Raw genomic sequence first — 24,074 nt, forward strand, 5'->3', positions numbered from 1 at the left:
AAATGTTTTCTCTGTTGTGAGTTTTCTAGAATAATTGAACAATAAAACGTAGTTTCATGAGTAACCTGACTGTCTCAACATGTTTTTATTTTCACAGAGTGATATTTGAGGGACGGTCGTCCTGTAATCAGAGCGCTCCTGGATCCGGGCCAATACGGTACAGTTAATGAGGATCTCGGCTCCGGGAGGATCCGGCACGGCGGAGCCGTTTCCATGACGACGGAGTCACTCAGTACACGACTCCAGGAAACGGCTGCTGCGATGGAACCCTCAGAAAACTCTGGTTCCCTCTGAGAGAACAGGAGCAGCCGACCCAGAACCACCCAGAACCGCCGAGAACCACCGAGAACCAGGACCGCCGAGAACCACCGAGAACCAGAACCGCCGAGAACCACCCAGAACCACCGAGAACCAGAACAGCCGAGAAACAGAACCGCCGAGAACCAGAACCGCCGAGAACCGCTGAGAACCAAAACCGCCGAGAACCACCGAGAACCAGAACTGCTGAGAACCAGAACCGCCGAGAACCAGAACCACCGAGAACCGCTGAGAACCAAAACCGCCGAGAACCACCGAGAACCAGAACTGCTGAGAACCAGAACCACCGAGAACCAGAACTGCTGAGAAGAGCCGAGAACTAACTCTGACTCCCAGTCCACGTTCCCCTGGTCCTGGTCCTGTTACCAGTCCACGTTCCCCTGGTCCGGGTCCGGGTCTCAGTCCACATTCTCCTGTCCCGGTTCTCCAGGTCAGGATCTGGATGTCTGGGACCCACTGGAGCTTCAGGACAGCCCCTCTCTGGTCATAATGTTTTGGCTCACTGGCGCTGGAATCGAACCGGGAGCCGCTCCCCGGGGTGCCGCCGGGCCGTCCGCCTGGCCGCCCGCCACCGGCGCTGCCATCAGCATCCTCCGGCTCCGAGCCCAGCGCCGTCGCCATGGCGATGACCGCTCATCTGCAGGGGGCACTGGAACACACACACACACACACACACACACACACACACACACACACACACACACACACACACACACACACTCACAGAGTTAGATTTACACTTAGTTGCTCATTTAATCAGTCAGAGTAAAGAAAACTATTTGAATTATTATTTAATGTTACTTTAACTAACAGGAATGAATGGATGATGGATGGATTAATGGATGGATGATGGATGAATGGATGAATGGATGGTGGATGGATGATGGATGGATGGATGGATGGATGGATGATGGATGATGGATGAATGGATGGATGATGGATGGATGGATGGATGGATGATGGATGAATGGATGGGTGGATGGATGAATGGATGGGTGGATGGATGGGTGGATGGATGAATGGATGGGTGGATGGATGATGGATGGATGGATGGATGATGGATGGATGGATGGATGGATGAATGGATGAATGGATGGGTGGATGGATGAATGGATGGGTGGATGGATGAATGGATGGGTGGATGGATGAATGGATGGGTGATGGATGATGGATGGATGGATGATGGATGGATGGAATGGATGAATGGATGAATGGATGGGTGGATGGATGATGGAATGGATGGATGAATGGATGAATGAATGGATGGGTGGAATGGATGAATGGATGGGTGGATGGATGGAGGATGGATGGATGGATGGATGGATGACTGGATGGGTGGATGGATGATGGATGGATGGATGAATGGATGGGTGGATGGATGATGGATGGGTGGATGTATAGATGCAAGATGGAAGGATGATGATGGATACATGGATGATGGTGGTGGATGACGGATGATGGATGGATGGATGGATGATGGCTGGATAATCACTGAAGATGGATGAATGAATGATGAATGAATGAAATATAGATTAATGGATGGATGCATGATGGATAGATGATGGATGATTAAGGATGGATGGATGACTGAGGATGGATGGATGAACCAGAGGAGAACCTGCAGAACCAGCCGGACAGAAGAACAGAGAAATATGTAAATATGTTTATTTAGATTATGATTAAACTGGAGAGAGAGAGAGAGGGAGGGAGAGGGAGGGAGAGAGAGAGAGGGAGGGAGAGAGAGAGGGGGAGGGAGAGAGAGGAGAGAGAGAGAGAGAGAGGAGGAGAGAGGGAGGAGAGAGAGAGGGAGAGAGAGAGGGGGAGGGAGAGAGGGAGGGAGGAGAGAGAGAGAGAGAGAGAGGTGTACTGCCGGTGTCTCAGGTTGGGTTTCAGCGGCGGTGCTCGGTTTCTCCTCCCCGGGATCAGCCTCCTCCTCCTCCTCCTCCTCCTCCTCCTCCTCCTCCTCCTCCTCCTCCTCCTCCTCCCGCTGCTCCTGCTGTCGGTCAGACCCCCGGTTTGGCTGAAGTTCCCTCCTCTCCTCCTCTTCCTCCTCTTCCTCCTCTCCTCCTCCTGCTCGGACGGACACGCGCAGCCATGGAGCGCCGTTAGCAGCGCGTCCACGCGGAGCGGAGCTGCACGGGACGGACCGACGCACCGCGGCTGAGCGGAGACCGGAGGATCCACGGTAAACGGCGGCTCCTGTCCTCCTGTCCCCCCGTCCCCCGTCCCCCGTCCCCCGTCCCGCTCCACTTCCACCGCATCCCGGAGGCTCTGCCCGCCGCCCGGGACGCCGGGGCTCCTGGAAGTCTGGTGAAGTTGGGTTTTAATGGGACATTTCTTGGTGAAGTTAGTTTCTAAAAGATATTTCTGGGTGAACTTGTTTTTATTCTGGGGTATTTCTGGGTGAAGTTGGTTTTATTCTGGTGTTAATCTGGGTGAACTTGGTTTTATTCTGGGGTATTTCTGGGTGAAGTTGGTTATTTCATGAAGTATTTCTCAGTGAAGATGTTTTTTCTAAATGAATTCTGGGTGAAGTTGTTTTTTTTCTAAATTCTAGGTGAAGTTGGTTTTTATTCTGATGGGAGTTTGTGAAGTTTTATTCTGGAGTAACTCTTGGGTGAAGTTGTTTGTTTGTAGAATTATTCTAGGTGAAGTTGTTTTTTATGATTGAAGATTTATTCTGGAGTGATTCTGAGTGAAGTTGGTTTTATTCTGGGAGAAGTTGGTTTCATTCTGGAGGAAGTTGCTCTCTGTCTTCCTGTTGGGCAGAACGTCTCTCTGTCTTCTAGATAACACCTTCCAGTTCCAAACCATCTTCTTCACATGATAAACAGTTTTCAAGTCTCTTCAGGAGCCTGAGAGCTCTTCACTGTTCATCACACACACACACACACACACACACACACACACACACACACACACACACACACACACACACACACACACACCTTGACCTTGTTTCTGTGAGGCGTTCACTGACCTGGACCTTCGGTCTGCAGAGTCAGTTCCCTCAGGAGAAGAACTAAAGTAGGACACAATTGAAGGTGATGTTTGGAGGTTCTGGTAGTTTAGAGGTTTGTGGGTTTTTGGTTGTTTTGTGCGTAGTTGTCAGCTAGTTTGTGTGTAGTTTAGGCCTGGTTTGTGGGTAGTTATCAGCTGGTTAGTGGGTAGTTTAGGCCTGGTTTGTGGGTAGTTATCAGCTGGTTAGTGGGTAGTTTAGGCCTGGTTTGTGGGTAGTTATCAGCTGGTTAGTGGGTAGTTTAGGCCTGGTTTGTGGGTGGTTATCAGCTGGTTAGTGGGGTAGTTTAGGCCTGGTTTGTGGGTGGTTATCAGCTGGTTAGTGGGTAGTTTAGGCCTGGTTTGTGGGTAGTTATCAGCTGGTTAGTGGGTAGTTTAGGCCTGGTTTGTGGGTAGTTATCAGCTGGTTAGTGGGTAGTTTAGGCCTGGTTTGTGGGTAGTTATCAGCTGGTTAGTGGGTAGTTTAGGCCTGGTTTGTGGGTAGTTATCAGCTGGTTAGTGGGTAGTTTAGGCCTGGTTTGTGGGTGGTTATCAGCTGGTTAGTGGGTAGTTTAGGCCTGGTTTGTGGGTAGTTATCAGCTGGTTAGTGGGTAGTTTAGGCCTGGTTTGTGGGTAGTTTCTTGATCTGTTTTCAGAAACTTGCAGACCTGCTGCTCACGTCTGATTCCTGACTCTGTGGTCGATCACATGACCTGCTCTCTGGAGCTTCCTGCCTGTTCCCCGTCTCGATTCGTCTCGCGAACCCCGGCAGTTAGCAGCCGCGTTCCTCCAGAGCGCCGAGAGGCCGCTGACGGAACGCCGTGCGGAGGCGGAGCCGGCAGCTCTTCCCGCCGAGGCGCTCTGGGCGGGCCGGTTCTCCCGCCTGCTGCTGGTTAACGGTTCGGTCAGAACAGCTGAGTCATCAGAAAGCAGAAAACATTCATCTTTTTCATTCGCGTTGCTTCATTTTGAATCATTTCTGAGAATCAGTCCGACTGAATCGACTTGACTTCAAATGGGAACGAAAAAAAAATCCAATTCACATCTGAAGCTGACTGAAAGATCCCGTCGCTCCTGGAACTGGAACAGTCAAAGACTTCCTGCCGCTCTCTGCGTGTTCTAAATGTTCTCGATGTGAAAATGCATGTTCTCCTGTGACTTTTCCGTTTCTTCAGGCGTCAGGCGCGTCAGGCGGAGCCGCCAGAACCTTTAAAGGCTCTTTTTAAAATCTGACGAACATGTCAGTGTTTCCATCAGACGTGAAAATGTGGTTTGGCCGAATTGGAGCCTGGCTGGCTGGTTTTGGCCCACGTGCCTCATGTTTGACACCCCTGAGGTAAGATAAACTCAGTAAATCCCCCAGTATTTCCAATTTTGAGACGTTTCAACGCGAGAAAAGCTGATTTTATTCCTTTATACGTTAAATATTTGAGCTTCTGAAGCCATGAACACTGACGTCTCGTCCAAACCTGGAAAGTTTGACTTGATTTGAGTCACAGAGAATGAAGCTGGTGTCCAATGACAGCAGGCGATGCTGCGTGAGGCCACCGCTCTCAAGAAATCTGTTGACAGTTGTCATTTTTTTCAAAGTTTCTAACATTTGCTCGGCGGTTTGGCCGCATTGGAGCCTCTTGCAGGCCAGTTTTGGCCCACGGGCCTCATGTTGAGACAACCCGGATGTTTTTTTGTTTGTTTTTTTTTGTCGGACGATGGAGACAGACTTGAGACGGAACCCAGATGAAAGAGAGCTGCAGCTCGGTGGGGGGCGGGGGACATTCCACAGGAAATGGATGTGAGAGGCGGCGTCGCATTTAGGAGAGTAATCAGCCCCGAAGTGTTTATATGGTGGGGGGGGTGGTGGGGGGGGGGGGGGGGGGGGGGGGGGGGGGAGGGGGCAGTCTGCAGGCCCGTCTGTCTTCTTCAACTGCTTCAGGAAACACGTCGTTGCTCTGAATCGTCCTGAAGCCGTCCAATCAGAAACAACCTCATGACCTTTAGCGCCACCTGCTGTCTGGGAGGACTGCAGCAGCTCGGCCCGGTCCGTCCTGCTGGGTCCTCCTGTCCCGGGTCCTGGTCCGTCCTGCTGGGACTGGGTCTCTGGTCTTGTCAGGTGGAGGATGAATCCGATCCAGACTCAGCAGGTTCTGCTTCTCTCTGGTTTTGGGTCTCTGGTTCTGACGGGGTTCTTTCCAGAGAACGTCTCGTCAGGAACCTGCTGTTCATTAAAATCCACAGAACAGAGTCTTCAGGTCTTTCCGGAACTCCTCCAGACCGGGTTCTGGGTCTGGTAGAACCCTTCTTCAAAAAAGACAACATCAGATTATAGAGCATCTTCCTCCTGACATCAGATTATAGAGCATCTTCCTCCTGACATCAGATTATAGAGCATCTTCCTCCTGACATCAAAGCAGAGCTTTGTTCACCGCTGGAGTTACAACTGTTTAACATCTTTTATTTATGCAGCACAGCTCCTGTGTGTGTGTGTGTGTGTGTGTGTGTGTGTGTGTGTGTGTGTGTGTGTGTGTGTGTGTGTGTCCTGTTCGCTCTATTTTCTCCTCGGGATCGACCAATCACAGCTCCAGCTCCACAGCAGCAGAAGTTCCCGGCCTGATTACCCAGAGTGCTCTGGGGCGGCGGAGCGGCCACGCTGTCGCCATGGAGACCTGCTGTCCCGAGCCGAGGGGCCGGGTTCAGGAAGCGGCTGCTCCAGTCCGTCCCCCCAGAAAGCACCGAACACCCCCTTCACCCTGCCTGTGACCTCTGACCCCCGGTGACCCCCGGTGACCCCTGGCTCCGGAGCTCACTAGTGTTACGGTGACGGCAGCGTTTTTTCGACCGTTAGCCTGGTAGCCTAGTGTTAGCGCCGAGGCTGCTCGACCCAGGACCAGGAGGGTCTGGACTGGAACCAGGTCTGGACTGGAACCACGTCTGGACAGAGGACGGTCTGGACAGAGGACGGTCTGGACAGAGGACGGTCTGGACAGAGAACGGTCTGGACAGAGGACGGTCTGGACAGAGGGCGGTCTGGACGGAGGGCGGTCTGGACGGAGGGCGGTCTGGACAGAGGACGGTCTGGACGGAGGACGGTCTGGACAGAGGGCGGTCTGGACGGAGGACGGAGGACGGTCTGGACAGAGGGTGGTCTGGACAGAGGGTGGTCTGGACAGAGGGCGGTCTGGACGGAGGGCGGTCTGGACAGAGGGCGGTCTGGACGGAGGACGGTCTGGACAGAGGACGGTCTGGACAGAGGACGGTCTGGACAGAGGGCAGTCTGGACGGAGGACGGAGGACGGTCTGGACAGAGAACGGTCTGGACAGAGGACGGTCTTGAGGGAGGACGGTCTGGATGGATGACAGTCTGGAGGGAGGACGGTCTGGAGGGAGGACGATCTGGACAGAAGACGGTCTGGAGGGAGGATGGTCTGGACGGAGGACGGCCTGGACACAGGCAGCCATAACATTCTGACCATCTGTCCGTCCCTCAGGAGTCTTCCTGGGTCAGGTGTCTTTGTGGGTCTGAACAGGTTCTCTTCTAGAACCTGGAGAGGCCCTGTGGGACCAGCGGGGGTCTCTGAGTCCAATGGGGGTCTCCTTCAGTCCCCTTGAGCGTCTCTGGATGACGTCCCTTTGTTTCCTGTCTTCCCGCCAAAATCAAAGCTGTTTCTGTCCAGTTGTTGGAGCGTCTTCTGTTGTCCTCGGCTTCGTCTCTGTTGGAACTGGTCTGGACGACCTGGAGACGTCTTAGTGGACAGTCCGTCTCAGTTGACAGTCCGAGACGTCTCAGTTGACAGTCCCACTCAATTCCCTCACGGTGAAGTTTGAACACTGAAGTTGGTTTCCAGTAGCTCAGCTGGTTCTTAGGTCTAGAACCTGGTTCTGCGTCTCGGGTTCAGGAACCGGGGATCAGGGTGGATCTTTCAGACTCCAGCCTGACCTCTGACCTTTGACCTCTGTCCCTCCAGGCAGCCTGTGGGACCCGGCGGGACGTCGTCCTCCGTCAGTGCGTCCTCTGGACGGGACGGCAGACATGGTAGGTGGACGGAACCGGCTCTACGCTGCAGAACGGGGAACGTTAGCGAGAAGCTCGGTTCTAGATACGTACCGATACCGAGGACCGATACTGAGGACTTTATGATGTAGTTAGCATATAGCAGGTAGCTTGAATGGTAAATGGACTACACCCCCCCACTTTACCCTGCTTGACAGAGCCCAAAGCGCTTCACACTGCAATATCACATCAACCCTTTCACTCCACACTGGGTGGTGGTAAACTGCTGCTGTAGCCACAGCTGCCCTGGGGGGGACTGACGGAAGCGAGGCTGCCAATCTGCTCCATCGGCCCCTCCCACCGCCAACCATTCACTCTCACAACTTTCATACTAGGCAAGGTGGGTGAAGTGTCTTGCCCAAGGACACAACGCCAGTTTTACGCCTGCGGGAGCGGGGATCGAACCGCCAACCTTCTGGTTATAAGACGACCTGCTCTACCAACTGAGCTACTGTCACCTGTTGAAGCAGGTAGCATGTACTGGGTAGCAGGTAGCATGTAGCGGGTAGCAGGTAGCATGTAGCGGGTATGATGTAGCATGTAGCAGCTAGCATGTATCTCGGCTCACACCGGTTAAACTACTGAGAAATATTGATGCAACTCTGCTGCTACAAAAATCTCTGCTGATTAAGTTGCTGATTAAGTTGCTGATTAAGTTACTGATTAAGTTGCTGGTTAAGTTGCTGGTTAAGTTGCTGGTTAAGTTGCTGGTTAAGTTGCTGGTGTTGCACCAAACATCTTTCTCCTCTTCACATCTTTTCCAGTCGGTCAGTTTTGCCGTTCTCATTAATATTCCAGAGCCTGGTTGTAGCCCCGCCCCTCTCCTCATTAATATTCCAGAGCCTGGTTGTAGCCCCGCCCCCTCCTCCACCTGCTGCTGACGTAGCGGATTGTTGACCTCTCCAGGTTAACTGGATGATCTCTGGTTATCTTTCACTGCAGTCCTGAGGTTTACTGGAGTGAAGCAGATGTTTGACTCAGCGGAGCTCGCCATCCGGGTCTGGTTAGTCCTGGTTAGTCCTGGTTGGTCCCGGTTAGTCCTGGTTGGTCCCGGTTAATGCTGGTTAGTCCTGGTTAGTCCTGGTTGGTCCTGGTTAATGCTGGTTAGTCCTGGTTAGTCCTGGTTGGTCATGGTTAGTCCCCGTTAGTCCTGGTTAGTCCTGGTTGGTCCTGGTTAGTCCCTGTTAGTCCTGGTTAGTCCCTGTTAGTCCTGGTTAGTCCCCGTTAGTCCTGGTTGGTCCTGGTTAGTCCCCGTTAGTCCTGGTTAGTCCCCGTTATTCCTTGTTGGTCCTGGTTAATGCTGTTTACTCCTGGTTCGTCCTGGTTAGTCCCCGTTAGTCCTGGTTGGTCCTGGTTAGTACCGGTTAGTCCTGGTTGGTCTTGGTTAGTGCTGGTTAGTCCTGGTTGGTCCTGGTTAGTCCCCGTTAGTCCTGGTTGGTCCTGGTTAGTCCCCGTTAGTCCTGGTTGGTCCTGGTTAGTGCTGGTTAATCCTGGTTGGTCCTGGTTAGTCCCCGTTAGTCCTGGTTGGTCCTGGTTAGTGCCGGTTAGTCCTGGTTGGTCCTGGTTAGTCCCCGTTAGTCCTGGTTGGTCCTGGTTAGTCCGCGTTAGTCCTGGTTGGTCCTGGTTAGTCCGCGTTAGTCCTGGTTGGTCCTGGTTAGTGCTGGTTAGTGCTGGTTACTGACCCACTTCCAGCTCATCCTGTACAGAACATGAATCATTCACTCCATCAGGTCCCAGTGTGGCGGCGCTGTGGGCGTGGCCTAACCTCCTGACCAATGGCTGCAGACGCTTCTTCTGTTTCTTCTTCTTCCTCGTCTTCTTCCTCTTCTTCTTCTTCATCTGTTTCTTCTTCTTCTTCTGTTTCTTCTTCTTCCTCTTCTTCTTCTTCTCTTATTCTGCCGTTTCTTTTTCTGCTGCCTCCTCTTCAGTCACTGGATGAGAGCAGATGAAGGTTGTGGCCATTTTAGAAAATAAAACTCAATCAAGACATGTGAGAATTTAAATGTGCACTTTCAAAATAAAAGTCTTTAATCTTTGTTTGCGGCCTAGGAGCAATGACCCCCGGACCGGTACTGGGACCGGTACCGGTTCTGGTCCTCATAATGATCCGGGAGTCCAGAGAGCAGCCAGCTAGCTCCAGTTAGCTTTACTTCTGCTGCTACTGTACACACACACACACACACACACACACACACACACACACACAGTCATCGCTCTTCCTGCCTCGACGCCGCTTTCACTCCTCGCTCCCATTAATTTAAACATACAGAGTGACCTGCCGGTGTGTGTGTGTGTGTGTGTGTGTGTGTGTGTGTGTGTGTGTGTGTGGTGTGTGTGTGTGTGTGTGTGTGTGTGTGTGTGTGTGTGTGTGTGTGTGTGTGTGTGTGTGTGTGTGTGTGTGTGTGTGTGTGTGTGTGTGTGTGTGTGAGAGAGACAGGTATTGATCAGGGACACTGGACGCTCCAGTTTCGTCTCTCAGGCTGTTTACTCAGTGTTTCAATTGAAGGTTTGTTTTGGTGTTTTTGACTCGTGATTCATCATGAGAGCATCTTCCTCCTCTGACTGCAGATTGTAGAGCAGATAGAGGAGGAAGATGCTCAATAATCTGATGTCCTGGTATCGGTCCTCGGTATCGGGGCTTGGTCCTGGTATTGGTCCTGGTATCGGGGCTGTGCTTCGCTGTGATTGGATGATGAGTGAAAAGGGGGCGGGGCCTGATCTTCATGAAGCAGTGCTGGTTGGTTTTCAGATGCTGAGCAGCTGTTAGGTGGACGAAGCTGGACTCTGTTTGGAGGAAGCCCCCACCCCCCCTTTCAGACCTGTTTGATCCGGACCACAGTCCACTTCAGGATCCTTGTGAAGTCCTCGTCCTCTGGATCTCTGATCCAGATCACAGTGAACTCTGGTCCTCTGAAGAACCAGGATCTGGGTTCTCTTCCAAGCAGCTGCAGTGAAGGACGTGATGTGTAGAGCAATGCATTATGGGTAGTGAGGCAATTGAAGCCAACAGTTGGAGTCAGAAGAAACAGACTCAGAAAGAAAGTGGTGAACCTGTCTGGAGGTCAGAGGTCAGAGGAGGAGGAGGAGCTAGCTGGCTAAAGGGGCGGGACTTCTGCTCTGGGTCTGGACCAATCAGTGAGCGGTTTCTGTTTCCTCTGTACTTACTGATGATGTCAGCGCCTCCAAGCAGCAGCAGCTGGAACTGCAGGACGTCCCGGTCACTGGATCAATCAGGATCCCTGTGGATTCCTTTACGTCCGTATTGATCCCACTGGATCTCAGCAGAGTTCAGTGAATCCCAGTGGCTCTTGGTGGATTTTGCAATCTGAGTGAATATCTGCAGATCTCAGTAGATTCTGGTGAGTTTCAGTGGATCCCTCTCTCTTCATCTCTGTTGATCCCTGTACATCTCAGTGGATCCCAGCGGATCTCAGAGGATCTCAGTGGCCTTGTGGGAGCTGACAGAGGATCTCCTACAGACAACAACACCACGGTCTGAGTCAGAGTGGAGGTTTGATGCCATGTTGTCGTTGTGTAGGTACGGTAACCATGGCAACAGATGTACACATGAGGCTGGAAGCACCTCTACCTGCGTCTGGATTAACAGAGCTTCACCTGAGGTTCTGCAAGATGGAGCTGGACTGTGTAACATCAGATTATAGAGCATCTTCCTCCTTCAGCATCAGATTATAGAGATAATAGATTCATTGCGTTCCTTCCTGGTGTCTGCAGATTAGGGATGGGATCGAATGCGGCGAGATTGAGTACATTTATATGCAGGCAATAACTCTTTATTAACTGAAATATTGACGGAATAATACATTACATGGTGCACAGCCATATAAACACGTGCAAAACCCTGAATATGCTCATATTCATATTTAAAAACCCGGTCAAAAGGGACATGAAATACTGTTCTGCACATGTTCTTTCCACAAGGAATCTTGGTCTTTTGAGTACACAAACTACTTGTGATACAGTTTAATTGCTACGACGTAAATAAAACGTGGTGAAACGATCGTTCAGTTCTTCTCTTTTATTGAAAAAATGGTACATCGCATCAGTGAACATGTTACCACGTCTTGTCGGCTCACACTCTTTTTCTAACAACATGCAGAGAGCCTGCAGCGGCTGCAGCGGCCTTCTTCCTCTGTGGTGTCTGTGTAGAATAAGGTTGAACATACAAACAGCACACCTAGTGGCATGAAGTGCAAATGCAGTCATGGCGTCGTCTGTGCGCCGCGGTTTGAATGGGGATAGGCGAACCAGGCGGCAGACGAGGGCGCAGTGTACAGGGGGGGCCGCCGTGGCCGTACCATGGGACGCTGCATGTGAGTACCGCACTGCTCCGCACAGGTCAGCAACCCCCCCCGGTCTCGTCTCGTCTCGATCTCGTGGACTCAATCTCGTGAGACATCTCGTCTCGTCCCACCCCTACTGCAGATAAAACTGAAGTCGTTTGCTTCAGAATCGGGGAAACCGTTTTCAGTCGCTCATTTCCAGGCCGGAAGCCTCGATGGCTACGTGCTAAGCTAAAGTTAGCATGAGTGAAACCAGCTGTCAGTTGGTCGGCGTCACGTCTTCACTCTGTGGCGGGAAGTTTGCGTGAGTTTAAGGTTTCCTGCTAATGGGCCCCCCCCCCCCCCCCCCCCCCCCCCCCGCTGCTGCCGTGATGGAGCTGCATGTTTTCAGCTGAATTAAACATGAGCAAAGATGAACAGTGAGCGACATGCTGACGAGCCGGAGTGCTCTTCCATGTCCCGCCGCCGCCACCGCCGCCGCCCGGCTCCGCACCATCTGCCTCCACCTGCCGGGACTCCGTCCTCATTTATCCTCCACTCCGCGCTCTCGCTGCTTTCCTGGAGACAGAAGAAAGACGGTAGAGGAGTGGAACACACACACTGTAGACAACACACACACTGTAGAGAACACACACACTGTAGAGAACACACACTGCAGAGAACACACACTGTAGAGAAACACACTGTAGAGAACACACACTGTAGAGAACACACACTGTAGAGAACACACACTCCGCAGACCGTCTGTTCCGTCCGTCAGGGTTTGGTGGAGAGCAGTTTGTGTCGATATCAGCTCTGGATTCCTAAAAAGCTTCACAGGTTAAGTTTGGAACTGTGTAACAGGAAGTGACAGGAAGAGGAAGTGGAACAGAAAGTGACAGGAAGAAGAAGGTAGGACAGGAAGTTGCAGGACGAGGAGGTGGAACAGGAAGTGCCAGGAAGGGAAGGTGGAACAGGAAGTGTCAGGATGACCAGGCAAAAACAGGAAGTGACAGGGTGACCAGGTAAAAACAGGAAGTGACAGGGTGACCAGGTAAACAGGAAGTGACAGGGTGACCAGGTAAAACAGGAAGTGACAGGGTGACCAGGTAAAACAGGAAGTGACAGGGTGACCAGGTAAAACAGGAAGTGACAGGACGACCAGGTAAAAACAGGAAGTGACAGGGTGACCAGGTAAAACAGGAAGTGACAGGGTGACCAGGTAAAACAGGAAGTGACAGGACGACCAGGTAAAAACAGGAAGTGACAAGACGACCAGGTAAAAACAGGAAGTGACAGGGTGACCAGGTAAAACAGGAAGTGACAGGGTGACCAGGTAAAACAGGAAGTGACAGGACGACCAGGTAAAAACAGGAAGTGACAGGGTGACCAGGTAAAACAGGAAGTGACAGGGTGACCAGGTAAAACAGGAAGTGACAGGGTGACCAGGTAAAACAGGAAGTGACAGGGTGACCAGGTAAAACAGGAAGTGACAGGGTGACCAGGTTAAACAGTAAGTGACAGGGTGACCAGGTAAAACAGGAAGTGACAGGGTGACCAGAGAATCTGTTCAGTTTCTCAAACAAAATGCAATCAGTTTATTTTCTACTGCAAATGTGTAAACAAATGTAAGCCTGTGTGTGTGTGTGTGTGTGTGTGTGTGTGTGTGTGTGTGTGTGTGTGTGTGTGTTGATTAAGCAGCAGGTGGTAGATGAAGACAGATTAAACACTGATGATTTGCTGCTTGTTGCATGTTGGGAGCCGAAGTCTGTGTTTGCCTGTAAATAACTGATGAGCTGCGTGTGTGTGTGTGTGTGTGTGTGTGTGTGTGTTTGTGTGGTAGCCCCCCATTGTGTTTCCCTCCTTTGTACCAGAGTTTATGAAGGCTGCTGAAATGTATGGGCAGCAGCGGTGAAAACTGGTCCAACAGTCTGGAAGCTTCAGCCAGAGCTGAGAGACGAAACGAGACGAGGCGAGACGAGGCGAGACGAGACGAAGTGAGACGAGACGAAATGAGACGAAGTGAGACGAGACGAAGTGAGAAGACGAGACGAGACGAAGTGAGACGAAACGAGACGAGACGAAGTGAGACGAAACGAGATGAGACTAAGTGAGACGAAACGAGACGAGGCGTGACGAATTGAGACGAGACAAGACGAAGTGAGACGAAACGAGACGAGATGAAACGAGACAAGACGAAGTGAGACGAAACGAGACGAGACGAAAGGAGACGACACAAGACGAGACGAAGTGAGACGAGGCGAGGCGAGACGAGACAAGACGAAGTAAGACGAGGCGAGGCGAGGCCGGACGAGACCAGGTGAGACGAGACAAAACAAGACGAGATGAGGCGAGGCGAGGCGAGGCGAGGCGAGATGAAACGAAACGTGACAAGACCAGATGAGACGAAACGACACGAGGCGAGACCAAATGAAACAAAATGAGACGAGACAAAACAAGATGAGGCGAGACGAGGTGAGACAAAATGAGGAAAGACGAAACCAGACCAGACCAGACCAGGCGAGGTGAGACGAGACGAAACAAGACGAGATGCGGCAAGGCGAGACGAAACAAGGCGAGACGAGACGAAACAAGACGAAATAAGACAAGGCGAGACGAGATGAGGAAAGACGAAATGAGACGAGACCAGACGAGACAAAACAAGACGGAGCAAGACGAGGCGAGACAAAGCGAGATGAGACAAAGCAAGACGAAGCAAGACGAGGCGAGACAAAGCAAGACGAAGCAAGACGAGGCGAGACAAAGCAAGATGAAGCAAGACGAGGCAAGACAAAGTGAGACGATATGAGGAAAGACGAAACGAGGCAAGACCATCCAAACCCCCACCCCCCCACCCCCCACGGTGGCAGGCGGATAAATGTCAACAACAACAACAACAACGACAAAAACAGCTGCTGGGTTCCGTCACCGCTGAGAACGGTTCTGCTGCCTCGAGGATTCCTGAGCTGGTTCCTGGTTCTGGAGGATGGTTCCTGAGCTGGTTCCTGGTTCTGGAGGACGGTTCCTGAGCTGGTTCCTGGTTCTGGAGGACAGTTCCTGAGCTGGTTCCTGGTTCTGGAGGACGGTTCCTGAGCTGGTTCCTGGTTCTAGAGGACGGTTCCTGAGCTGGTTCCTGGTTCTGGAGGACGGTTCCTGAGCTGGTTCCTGGTTCTGGAGGACGGTTCCTGAGCTGGTTCCTGGTTCTGGAGGACGGTTCCTGAGCTGGTTCCTGGTTCTAGAGGACGGTTCCTGAGCTGGTTCCTGGTTCTGGAGGACGGTTCTGGTAAAACTCTTGTATAAAAGTTCCACCTGGTTTCCCTCAGATTCCTCTGAAGCAAACAGAATTCCTCTCCGGCTGTAAAACCTTTACGGAGCCACGGATCCTCAAGCTCCGCCTCCTGAGCTCCGTCTCCATGGCAACGGGAATGTCCAAGGAACCTCCTTCAGGAGGGGGGCTGAAGGATCGTACCAATCAGGAGGGGCTGTTGTGTTGTTGTGTTTTTGCCCGTTTCCATGGAGACGGAGTCAGACCTCGGGCCCTGTCTTCAGAATGTTGCGTTGTCGTGGAAACGGCTCTGTCGCTGCCTACAGTTTGACTTCAGCTGTTTTTATTGGTGGAACTTTGTTGCGTTTTCTGTTGAAACCATCGCTGTGGCAACGGGGCCTGGGGTTCCTCGCTATTCCTCTTCCTTGCTCTTCCTCCGGCCGGGTCAAAGGTCGCTGTGACGGATTAACAGACACTGGAGGAGGAAAAGAACTGTGATGAACAGTTGAGGATCCCCCTCCTCCTCTTCCCCCTCTCTCTCTTCCTCCTCCCCTTCCTCCTTCTCATCTTCCTCCTGATGGATGGTTCTACAGGTCTTAGATATTTTAGTCCTGACAGCCTCCATCAGTCACTCCCATCTTTCACTCCTCCATTGTTCTCCTCTTCCTCCTTCTCCTCTTCCTCCATCTGGAGACCCACAGGCCGTTTGTCAGCGGTGACACCTGGCATTGAACCGTCGCCTCCGTCACGGTCTGAGCCGTGTCAAGATCCTGACGGCTCAAGCTTCACGGTGTCTGAGACGCTCTATAATCTGATGTCAGAGGAGGAAGATGCTCTATAATCTGGTGTCAGAGGAGGAAGATGCTCTATAATCTGGTGTTACAGGAGGAAGATGCTCTATAATCTGATGTTAGAGGAGGAAGATGCTCTATAATCTGATGTTAGAGGAGGAAGATGCTCTGTAATCTGATGCTAGAGGAGGACGATGCTCTATAATCTGGTGTTAGAGGAGGAAGATGCTCTAAATCTGGTGTTAGAGGAGGAAGATGCTCTATAATCTGGTGTTAGAGGAGGAAGATGCTCTATAATCTGATGTTAGAGGAGGAAGATGCTCTATAATCTGGTGTTAGAGGAGGAAGATGCTCTATAATCTGGTGTTAGAGGAAGATGCTCTATAATCTGATGTTAGAGGAGGAAGATGCTCTGTAATCTGATGTTAGAGGAGGAAGATGCTCTGTAATCTGATGCTAGAGGAGGAAGATGCTCTATAATCTGGTGTTAGAGGAGGAAGATGCTCTAAATCTGGTGTTAGAGGAGGAAGATGCTCTATAATCTGGTGTTAGAGGAGAAAGATGCTCTATAATCTGATGTTAGAGGAGGAAGATGCTCTATAATCTGATGTTAGAGGAGGAAGATGCTCTGTAATCTGATGTTAGAGGAGGAAGATGCACTATAATCTGGATTAGAGGAGGAAGATGCTCTGTAATCTGATACCGGAGGAGGAAGATGCTCTATAATCTGATGCTAGAGGAGGAAGATGCTCTATAATCTGATGCTAGAGGAGGAAGATGCTCTATAATCTGATACTGGAGGAGGAAGATGCTCTGTAATCTGATACTAGAGGAGGAAGATGCTCTATAATCTTATGTTAGGAGGAAGATGCTCCAGACATCCTGTCCTTGCATAAAGTTACAGTTGTCCAACCTGTAATCCAGCCTGTAATCCATCCTATAATCCAAATTACAATCCAGCCTGTAATCCTACCTGTAATCCAGCCTGTAATCCAGCCTGTAATCCAACCTGTAATCCAGCCTGTAATCCAACCTGTAATCCAGCCTATAATACAACCTGTAATACAACCTGTAATCCAACCTGTAGTCCATCCTGTAATCCAACCTGTAATCCAGCCTGCAATCCAGCCTGCAATCCAGCCTGCAATCCAGCCTGCAATCCAGCCTGTAATCCAGATTGTAATCCATCCTGTAATCCAACCTGTAATCCAGCCTGTAATCCAACCTGTAATCTAATTTGTAATCCAGCCTGTAATCCAACCTGTAGTCCAGCCTGTAATCCAGCCTGTCCCCCCCAGCTGAACCCGATGTCCCGGACCCGGAGCCCGACGTCCAGCGAGGACGAGACGGTCCAGAGTTTCTCCGAGTCCTCGGAGGACGGCGGCGGCTCGGACAGCTCCAGAGAGGAGACGGTCTACGAGACTATCGGGGCTACGGCCGGGCCCGCGCACGGCCACGTGCACGCCCACCCACTGGTGGTCCGGGTCCTGATCCCCGACCTGCAGCAGACGGTGAGTCCGGGGGGGGGGGGGGGTGGATTCTGATCACATCTCTGCAAAGCATTATGGGATTGATCCCCGAAACCGAATGGAGTCAGGTACCGTTAAACTGGAACAGTAATCACATTACTTGATTCAGGCCGGTGTAATCCTGGATGCAGCCTCCACAGCCAGTCTCATCCGGGGCAGGAATTGAACCAGCGCACTGCACAACCGGACCTCTGACAGAACTCTTCCCTGTGTGATCCTCCCCTGGTCCCTGTTCCTGGTCTCTGGTCCTTGGCCCCTTGTTCCTCTCCCTGGTGTTTGGCTCCTGGTCCCTGGTCTGTGGTTCCTGTCTCTGGTCCCTGCTCCCTAGTCCCTGGTCCATGGTCTCTGGTCCCTGGTCTCTGGCCCTTGCTCCCTGGTTCCTGGTCTCTGGTCTCTGGTTCCTGTCTCTTTTCCCCGGTCCCTGGTCCCTGGTCTCTGGCCCTTGCTACCTGGTTCCTGTCTCTGGTCTCTTGTCTCTGGTCCCTGCAAGTCGGTGGTGTGTGTATGTGTGTGTGTGCCGGAACCATCGGCCGGGTTCCCTGTTCTGAGGAATGTGTGTCAGATGGATGAAGGGCCGAGCTAGTCCTGGTCCTGGTCCCAGTCCTGGTCCTGGGCCTGGTCCGGCTGGAGTGAACCCTGGTCCCCCTCAGACCCTGACCCCCACTCCACGGTTCCCGTGGCGATGGGGTTCAGGTTTCCAGGAGGTGGACCCAGAAGACCAGGCATGTCCCAAAACTCCGGTCCTTGTCCAAAATCCAAGAAAGTTTCGAAACAGAGTCCAAATGTCCAACAGGCTGACGTCCACCGCGCCTCGGGAGACGGGGACGCAGAACGCCGTCCAGGCACCCTGGAGCGCCGGGAGACCCGGGCTAGACCCGGGACTAACCCTGACCCTCCCAGATCCAGAAACCCAGCTCCGGGACAGGACTGGAGACGGAAGCGATGGACCCGCGTCCCACAATCAGGACCAGGTAGACCACATCAACCGGCCCGGAGGACGGGAACGCCAGAGCCTGGAACGCCAGAGCCTGGAACGCCAGAGCCCGGAACGCCAGAGCCCGGAACGCCAGAGCCTGGAACGCCAGAGCCCGGAACGCCAGAAACCGGAACGCCAGAGCCCGGAACGCCAGAGCCCGGAACGCCAGAGCCCGGAACGCCAGAGCCCGGAACGCCAGAACCCGGAACGCCAGAGCCCGGAACGCCAGAGCCCGGAACGCCAGAACCCGGAACACCAGGACACGCCACGGACAGCTCTGCTGTTTCCATGGAACCGGCCGCTTGACTTCCTGACTTTAAACTGTTACGTCCCCTCTGATTGGCTGTGGAACCAGGAAGTATGGATTTCTAGCCCCGCCCTCCGAAGCTCCTCCTCCGTGCCCATATACGGAAACAAGCGATGGCTTCTCCAGCTCTAGCTGAACTGTGGGAAATTTCTAGTGCCCTTCTTGATTGCTGTCTGGACATTCAGATAGGATGGTGTCTTCACTATGTTCTGTCCGATGGAGGACACAGTGTGGACATTCAGACGGCCAGGAAGTCTGGGGACAGGAAGTCTGGGTGTCTCTGCTGAGCCTGCTGCCCTCGATACCCGGTCCCAGATAAGTGGTGGAAGATGGATGGATTCGTGGTTTTGAGGGTCAGGGTTAAGGGCTGTAAGTGGGTTCAGGGTGTAGTTAGGGTCTAGGGTCAGGGTTCAGCATTAGGGTCTAGGGTCAGGGTTACAGTCAAGGGTTTCAGGTTAACCCACAGTCAGTCTGACGCTCAGGAGGAGACCGAAGAGAGGCGGAGCGGCGAGCCCCAGAGAAATGGCAGCATGAGATTCATGCTTTCATTTGGCTCCGACTTCACATGAGTCTGGAACACCAGGCTGAAAACACCAAGCCATCAACACCAATATTTACTGTCCCTGAACACACACCCAGCTGTGTGTGTGTGTGTGTGTGTGTGTGTGTGTGTGTGTGTGTGTGTGTGCAGCCCTCTCATTTATGCACGGATGCGTTGCTGCCGCTCAGTCACATGATGCAGCCACGCATCTCACCCTGGAATCAAACTCAGCTCTATAAACAAACATACACACACACACACACACACCTGATTAAATTCCATCACGTTGCTTCTCGTGTTTATTTTTTAAAGTGTCAATAACTGATCGTAAAGGCGGAACAAGGAAGACATTTCCAATGAAAATATTTCCCATGATTCCCTCTGTGCATCTTGAAAAGTAGTGAGTATCGACGGTCCCTAGATGGCTCAGTATTACCCATGGTGCATTGCGAATCCCAGCAAAATGGCGGAAGAGCAGCAGCGCGAGCCGGGAAGAATTTAATAAAATATTTTTATTTATTCGTCAGTGATTAGAAAGATGACAGGACAGTCAAACGCAGAATAAGAGCTCATTAAAATATATTACAAAGGTTTTTTTTTTTGTATCGCGGAGTTACGTCTTGGTGAGCTGGTGTGTCCGGTTACCATGGTTACCATGGTAGCGACTGGGGGTCACGTGATCAGCACTGAGGGAAACAGTAGGGAGCTGCGAGTCCGAATCCCAACGGATTCAGGCTCCATAAAGTCCACTACGAGGGGGGACCCAAATGTTTCCGGACTGATTCTATTAATAAAAAAAATACTATGAAATTCTGCCTTTGGCCACTAGATGTCGCTACAGGATAGCCTCATGCATAACTGTGCCAGGTTTGGTCTTCCCCAGTGAAGCGGTCAGCTGACAGTCATTGTGTATGTTGACAGAGTTACACCCCGCTCTTCGATTTTTCAAGATGGCGGATATCCACGGATATGCGCTCTGTCAAAACATTTTGTTTTTTGTTGGGAAAACAGCGGCAGAAACACTCACCATGTTGCAGACATTCTTTAAGAAGGATTCTTAGGGTTTATGAGTGCTTTGGCCCTTTAAGAGTAATCAGATTACATCACGAAGACCAGGCACGCAGAGGACAACAATCCACTTCCAGAACAGAGGAAAACGTCACAAAAACTGAAGGAGACGTCTTGGTAGATCCACGCAGGACTTTTGATGGCATTGCAGATCTGATGGGAGTATTGTAGAGATCCAGACAGATGATCCTCAGGCGGTTATTAGAAGCAGTGAGACGAAGGCACCTGGCCGCATCATAGCAGACAGCAGACCACAGGACGCCCCGTTAGGCACCAGCCAGCCTCCCCACCGCAATATTCACCTGATCTGGCCCCGGGCGACTGCTTTTTGTGGTTAAAGATGAAACTGGAGCCACAGCGGAAAGGTAAGACAGGCATACAGGCGGGGGAGGGAAAATCGAAGTTCTATCTTAAAGGCACAGTTACACACGGTCATGGTGACTCTTCTGAACAGTGAACATCTCGGGTGCAGCGTTGTATTCAAGCCAAAGGAGAGTGTTTTGAAGGTGACAGTTTCAAATAATTGCGAAGATTAAAAAATAAAAAGTTATAACCACAGTCCGGGAACTTTTGGGTCCACCCTCGTATTTACTGTAGTCAGGCACTGTAGGTACTGAGGGGTCAGGGTACGGTGTGGACATTCGGACACAGCCCCTATCCCCAGACCTCCTGTCCCCAGACCTCCTGTCCCCAGACCTCCTGTCCCCAGACTCTTCCTCCAGCTCTTCCTGGAGGATCCTGAGGCGTTCCCAGTCCAGTCCAGGGACATAGTCTCTCCAGCGGGCAATGGTCTTCCCCGGGTCCACCTCCTGGTGGGACATGTCCAGAACTCGTCCCCAGAGAGGTGTCCAGAAGGCACCATCCTAAAGAGCACGGAGCAGCCCTTTTAGCTCACAATATGGCTGATCGGCTTAGTTCTCTAAATTGACAAACCAGCTATGAGCCCCGGGCGCAGAGCAGTCCTGTAGAACGCTCCTCTGTTGATCTTGTTGATCCCGTCACTAATCCTGCTCCCGGATTTTTACAAGTCAAGCATGGAGGTTTACCTAGGCAAACAGAGACTGTGTCTGTCCATAGTGCTCAAAGCATTAAAAAAAAGCCAATGGGTAAAAAGCTTAAGACCTGTACGAGACAGAATAACTTTTCCAGTAGGAAATACATAAAATGTGGTCTACTAAACATTAGAGCAATCTCCACTAAATCTCTGTTAGTTAATGACCTTATCGGTGACAATAACATTGATCTCCTTGCTCTAACAGAAACTTGGCTTCAGCAAGATGACTATGTGAGGCTCAATGAATGCACCCCTCCAACCTATGTTAATTTCCAAACAGCTAGATCAACAGGTGGAGGTGTGGCAGTGATATCGCACTCCAGCCTTCTTCTTAAACCCAAAACTAATGTTAAATTCAACTCTTTTGAAAGCTTAAAGGTGCATTAAGGAGTTTTACAACCTTAAAAATACTTATTTTCCACCATAAATATGTTACACATTTTTAATGCTGTGTCCAATGTCCCCTGACATATTCATTGCAAGTACCTCTAACAGGCTAAATTGTCACTTGAAAGTCACAGTGCCGGTCCGGCACCAGCATTTTTTTGGGGAGAACTTGAAAGGAATGACGTAATGCGCGCTCTGGCTGGTTAGGTTTCGTTATGTCTGCCATTACTCCGCCAGATGCTTAGTGAGCAACAACTGAGCAGGATCTTCCAGAAAGTAAGAACAGACTGGCTTCCAGCACTGCCACAGCTCCACACAGACTCCACCAGGCAGAAGAAACTTAAATCTTATTTGAGCGCTTCTAAACGAGCGAAGACAGAGTCCCCCTCTTCCATGCACGGGAGCCACAGGGACGAGTTTTTTGCTAAGCTGCATTACGCCCAAGGCCTGCAGGGGGCACTGTTTTGCATAAAACGTGCAAACTCCTTAAGGCACCTTTAATACTAACGCTTACTTGTCCAAATTGGAAGAATCAAAAGGCTGTGCTATTAATTATTGTGTATCGACCTCCTGGTCCTTACTCTGACTTTTTAACTGAGTTCTCAGAGTTTTTAAGCAATATAGTATTGACTCATAACAAGATCCTTATAATAGGTGACTTTAACATCCATGTGGATGATTCTGGTGACAGTTTGAGTAATGCGTTTATTGCAGTATTAGATAGTATCGGTTTCACTCAAAATGTTGATGAATCCACTCATAGTCACAAGCACACCCTGGATCTGGTCTTAACATATGGGACAGAGGTCAGTGACTGAAATGTTCTCCCTCAGAACCCCATACTCTCAGACCATTTTTTGATTACTTTTCAGGTTTTGACTGAAGACTACTCTGCTCAAAAAGATAAAATTCAGCTGATACGGACATTATCTGAAAAATCTGTGGCTCGGTACAAAGAATTGATCCAGCCTGCATTTGCTGCATTATCTAGTGAACTCACAGAAATGAGCTTATTGACCAGTGGTGATAATAGTGATCAGTTTGTTGACAGTGCTGTGCACTCACTAAAATCTGCCCTTGACGTAGTGGCTCCATTGCAGCCGAAAACCAATCGATCCAGGCGCGTTGCTCCATGGTTTAATTCTGAAACCCGTGTTCTCAAACAAAAAACTCGGCAATTAGAAAGATTGTGGCGTAAATCTAAATCGGAGCAATCTCTGAAGGCTTGGAAATGTAGCTTGCTAAGCTATAAACAAACTCTTTATAAAGCCAAGACATTATATTACTCTTGTTTAATAGAAATAAACAAAAAAAACCCTTGGTTTCTGTTCAACTCTTTAGCCAGACTGACAAACAGTCATACTGTAGTGGAACCAGTAATCCCAGAATCTTTAAACTGCCATGACTTTCTTAAATTCTTTAATGATAAAATCATAACCATCAGAGGTAAAATCAATGAAGCGCTTTCCTCAGATCAAGCTCAGGGAATCCAGCCACTGCCGTCACCTGAAATACCTGAAATACTAGATAGTTTCTCACCAGTAAATGGGGCTGAGATGACTTCGATTGTAATGTCTTCTAAAACTTCGACCTGTCTCCTAGATCCAATTCCAACTAAGCTTTTCAAAGATATTCTTCCAGTTATCTTAAATACGATCATAACTATAATAAATACGTCTCTAGAAAATGGCTATGTGCCACAGTCATTTAAATTCGCAGTAATCAAACCACTGCTGAAAAAACCTAATCTCGATCCTGATATTCTAGCTAACTACAGACCGATATCAAATCTGCCTTTTTTTTTCAAAAGTCCTGGAAAAAGTCGTGGTTAAACAGCTTTGCCGCCACCTACAGGACAATAGTTTATTTGAGAAATTTCAGTCAGGATATAGAGCTTATCACAGCACTGAGACTGCGTTAGTTAAAGTCACTGATGACTTGCTATTGGCGGCTGATGCAGGTCTAGTCTCAATCCTGGTTCTCTTAGACCTCGGTGCAGCTTTTGATACAATCGACCACAATATTCTCCTGCAGAGGTTAGAATGTGAGGTCGGCATCAGAGGAAAAGCCCTCTGCTGGTTCAAATCCTATTTATCTAATAGGTACCAATTTGTTCACGTTAACCAACAGTCCTCACCGTGCTCCCAAGTCAGTTATGGGGTTCCTCAAGGGTCCGTGCTTGGACCAGTTTTATTTCTGTTGTATATGCTTCCTTTAGGGAACATAATTAGAAGCCACGATATCAATTTTCATTGTTATGCAGATGACACACAACTGTATTTATCTATGAAACCTGATCAAACTAATCAAATAGACAGACTCAGTGACTGTATCAGAGAAATTAAATCCTGGATGACTACGAACTATCTCCGTCTGAATCCTGGCAAAACAGAGGTCATTATACTAGGCCCCCATAAACTGAGAGAGTGTCTATCTGAACAGATTATCACCTTAGATAACGTCAGTGTATCCTCCTCCTCTACTGTCAGGAACCTCGGGGTCTTATTTGATCA

The 24,074-nt window shown here is 50.5% G+C and overlaps 1 protein-coding gene across 1 annotated transcript in view; it reads left to right on the top strand.

Annotated features, from left to right (window-relative positions):
• The first annotated feature begins 2,343 nt into the window (after positions 1-2,343).
• Positions 2,344-24,074, top strand: part of shank2b (SH3 and multiple ankyrin repeat domains 2b) — a 327,734-nt gene continuing 306,003 nt past the window's right edge. Inside the window, exons 1-3 of the mRNA XM_030115634.1 lie at positions 2,344-2,503; positions 7,278-7,345; positions 16,998-17,210. Coding sequence (XP_029971494.1) covers positions 7,343-7,345; positions 16,998-17,210 — 216 coding nt within the window. The 5' untranslated portion in view covers positions 2,344-2,503; positions 7,278-7,342. The remainder of the gene's footprint in view (positions 2,504-7,277; positions 7,346-16,997; positions 17,211-24,074) is intronic.

This window comes from Salarias fasciatus, chromosome 1 (assembly GCF_902148845.1).
Source record: "Salarias fasciatus chromosome 1, fSalaFa1.1, whole genome shotgun sequence".
NCBI lineage: Eukaryota > Metazoa > Chordata > Actinopteri > Blenniiformes > Blenniidae > Salarias > Salarias fasciatus.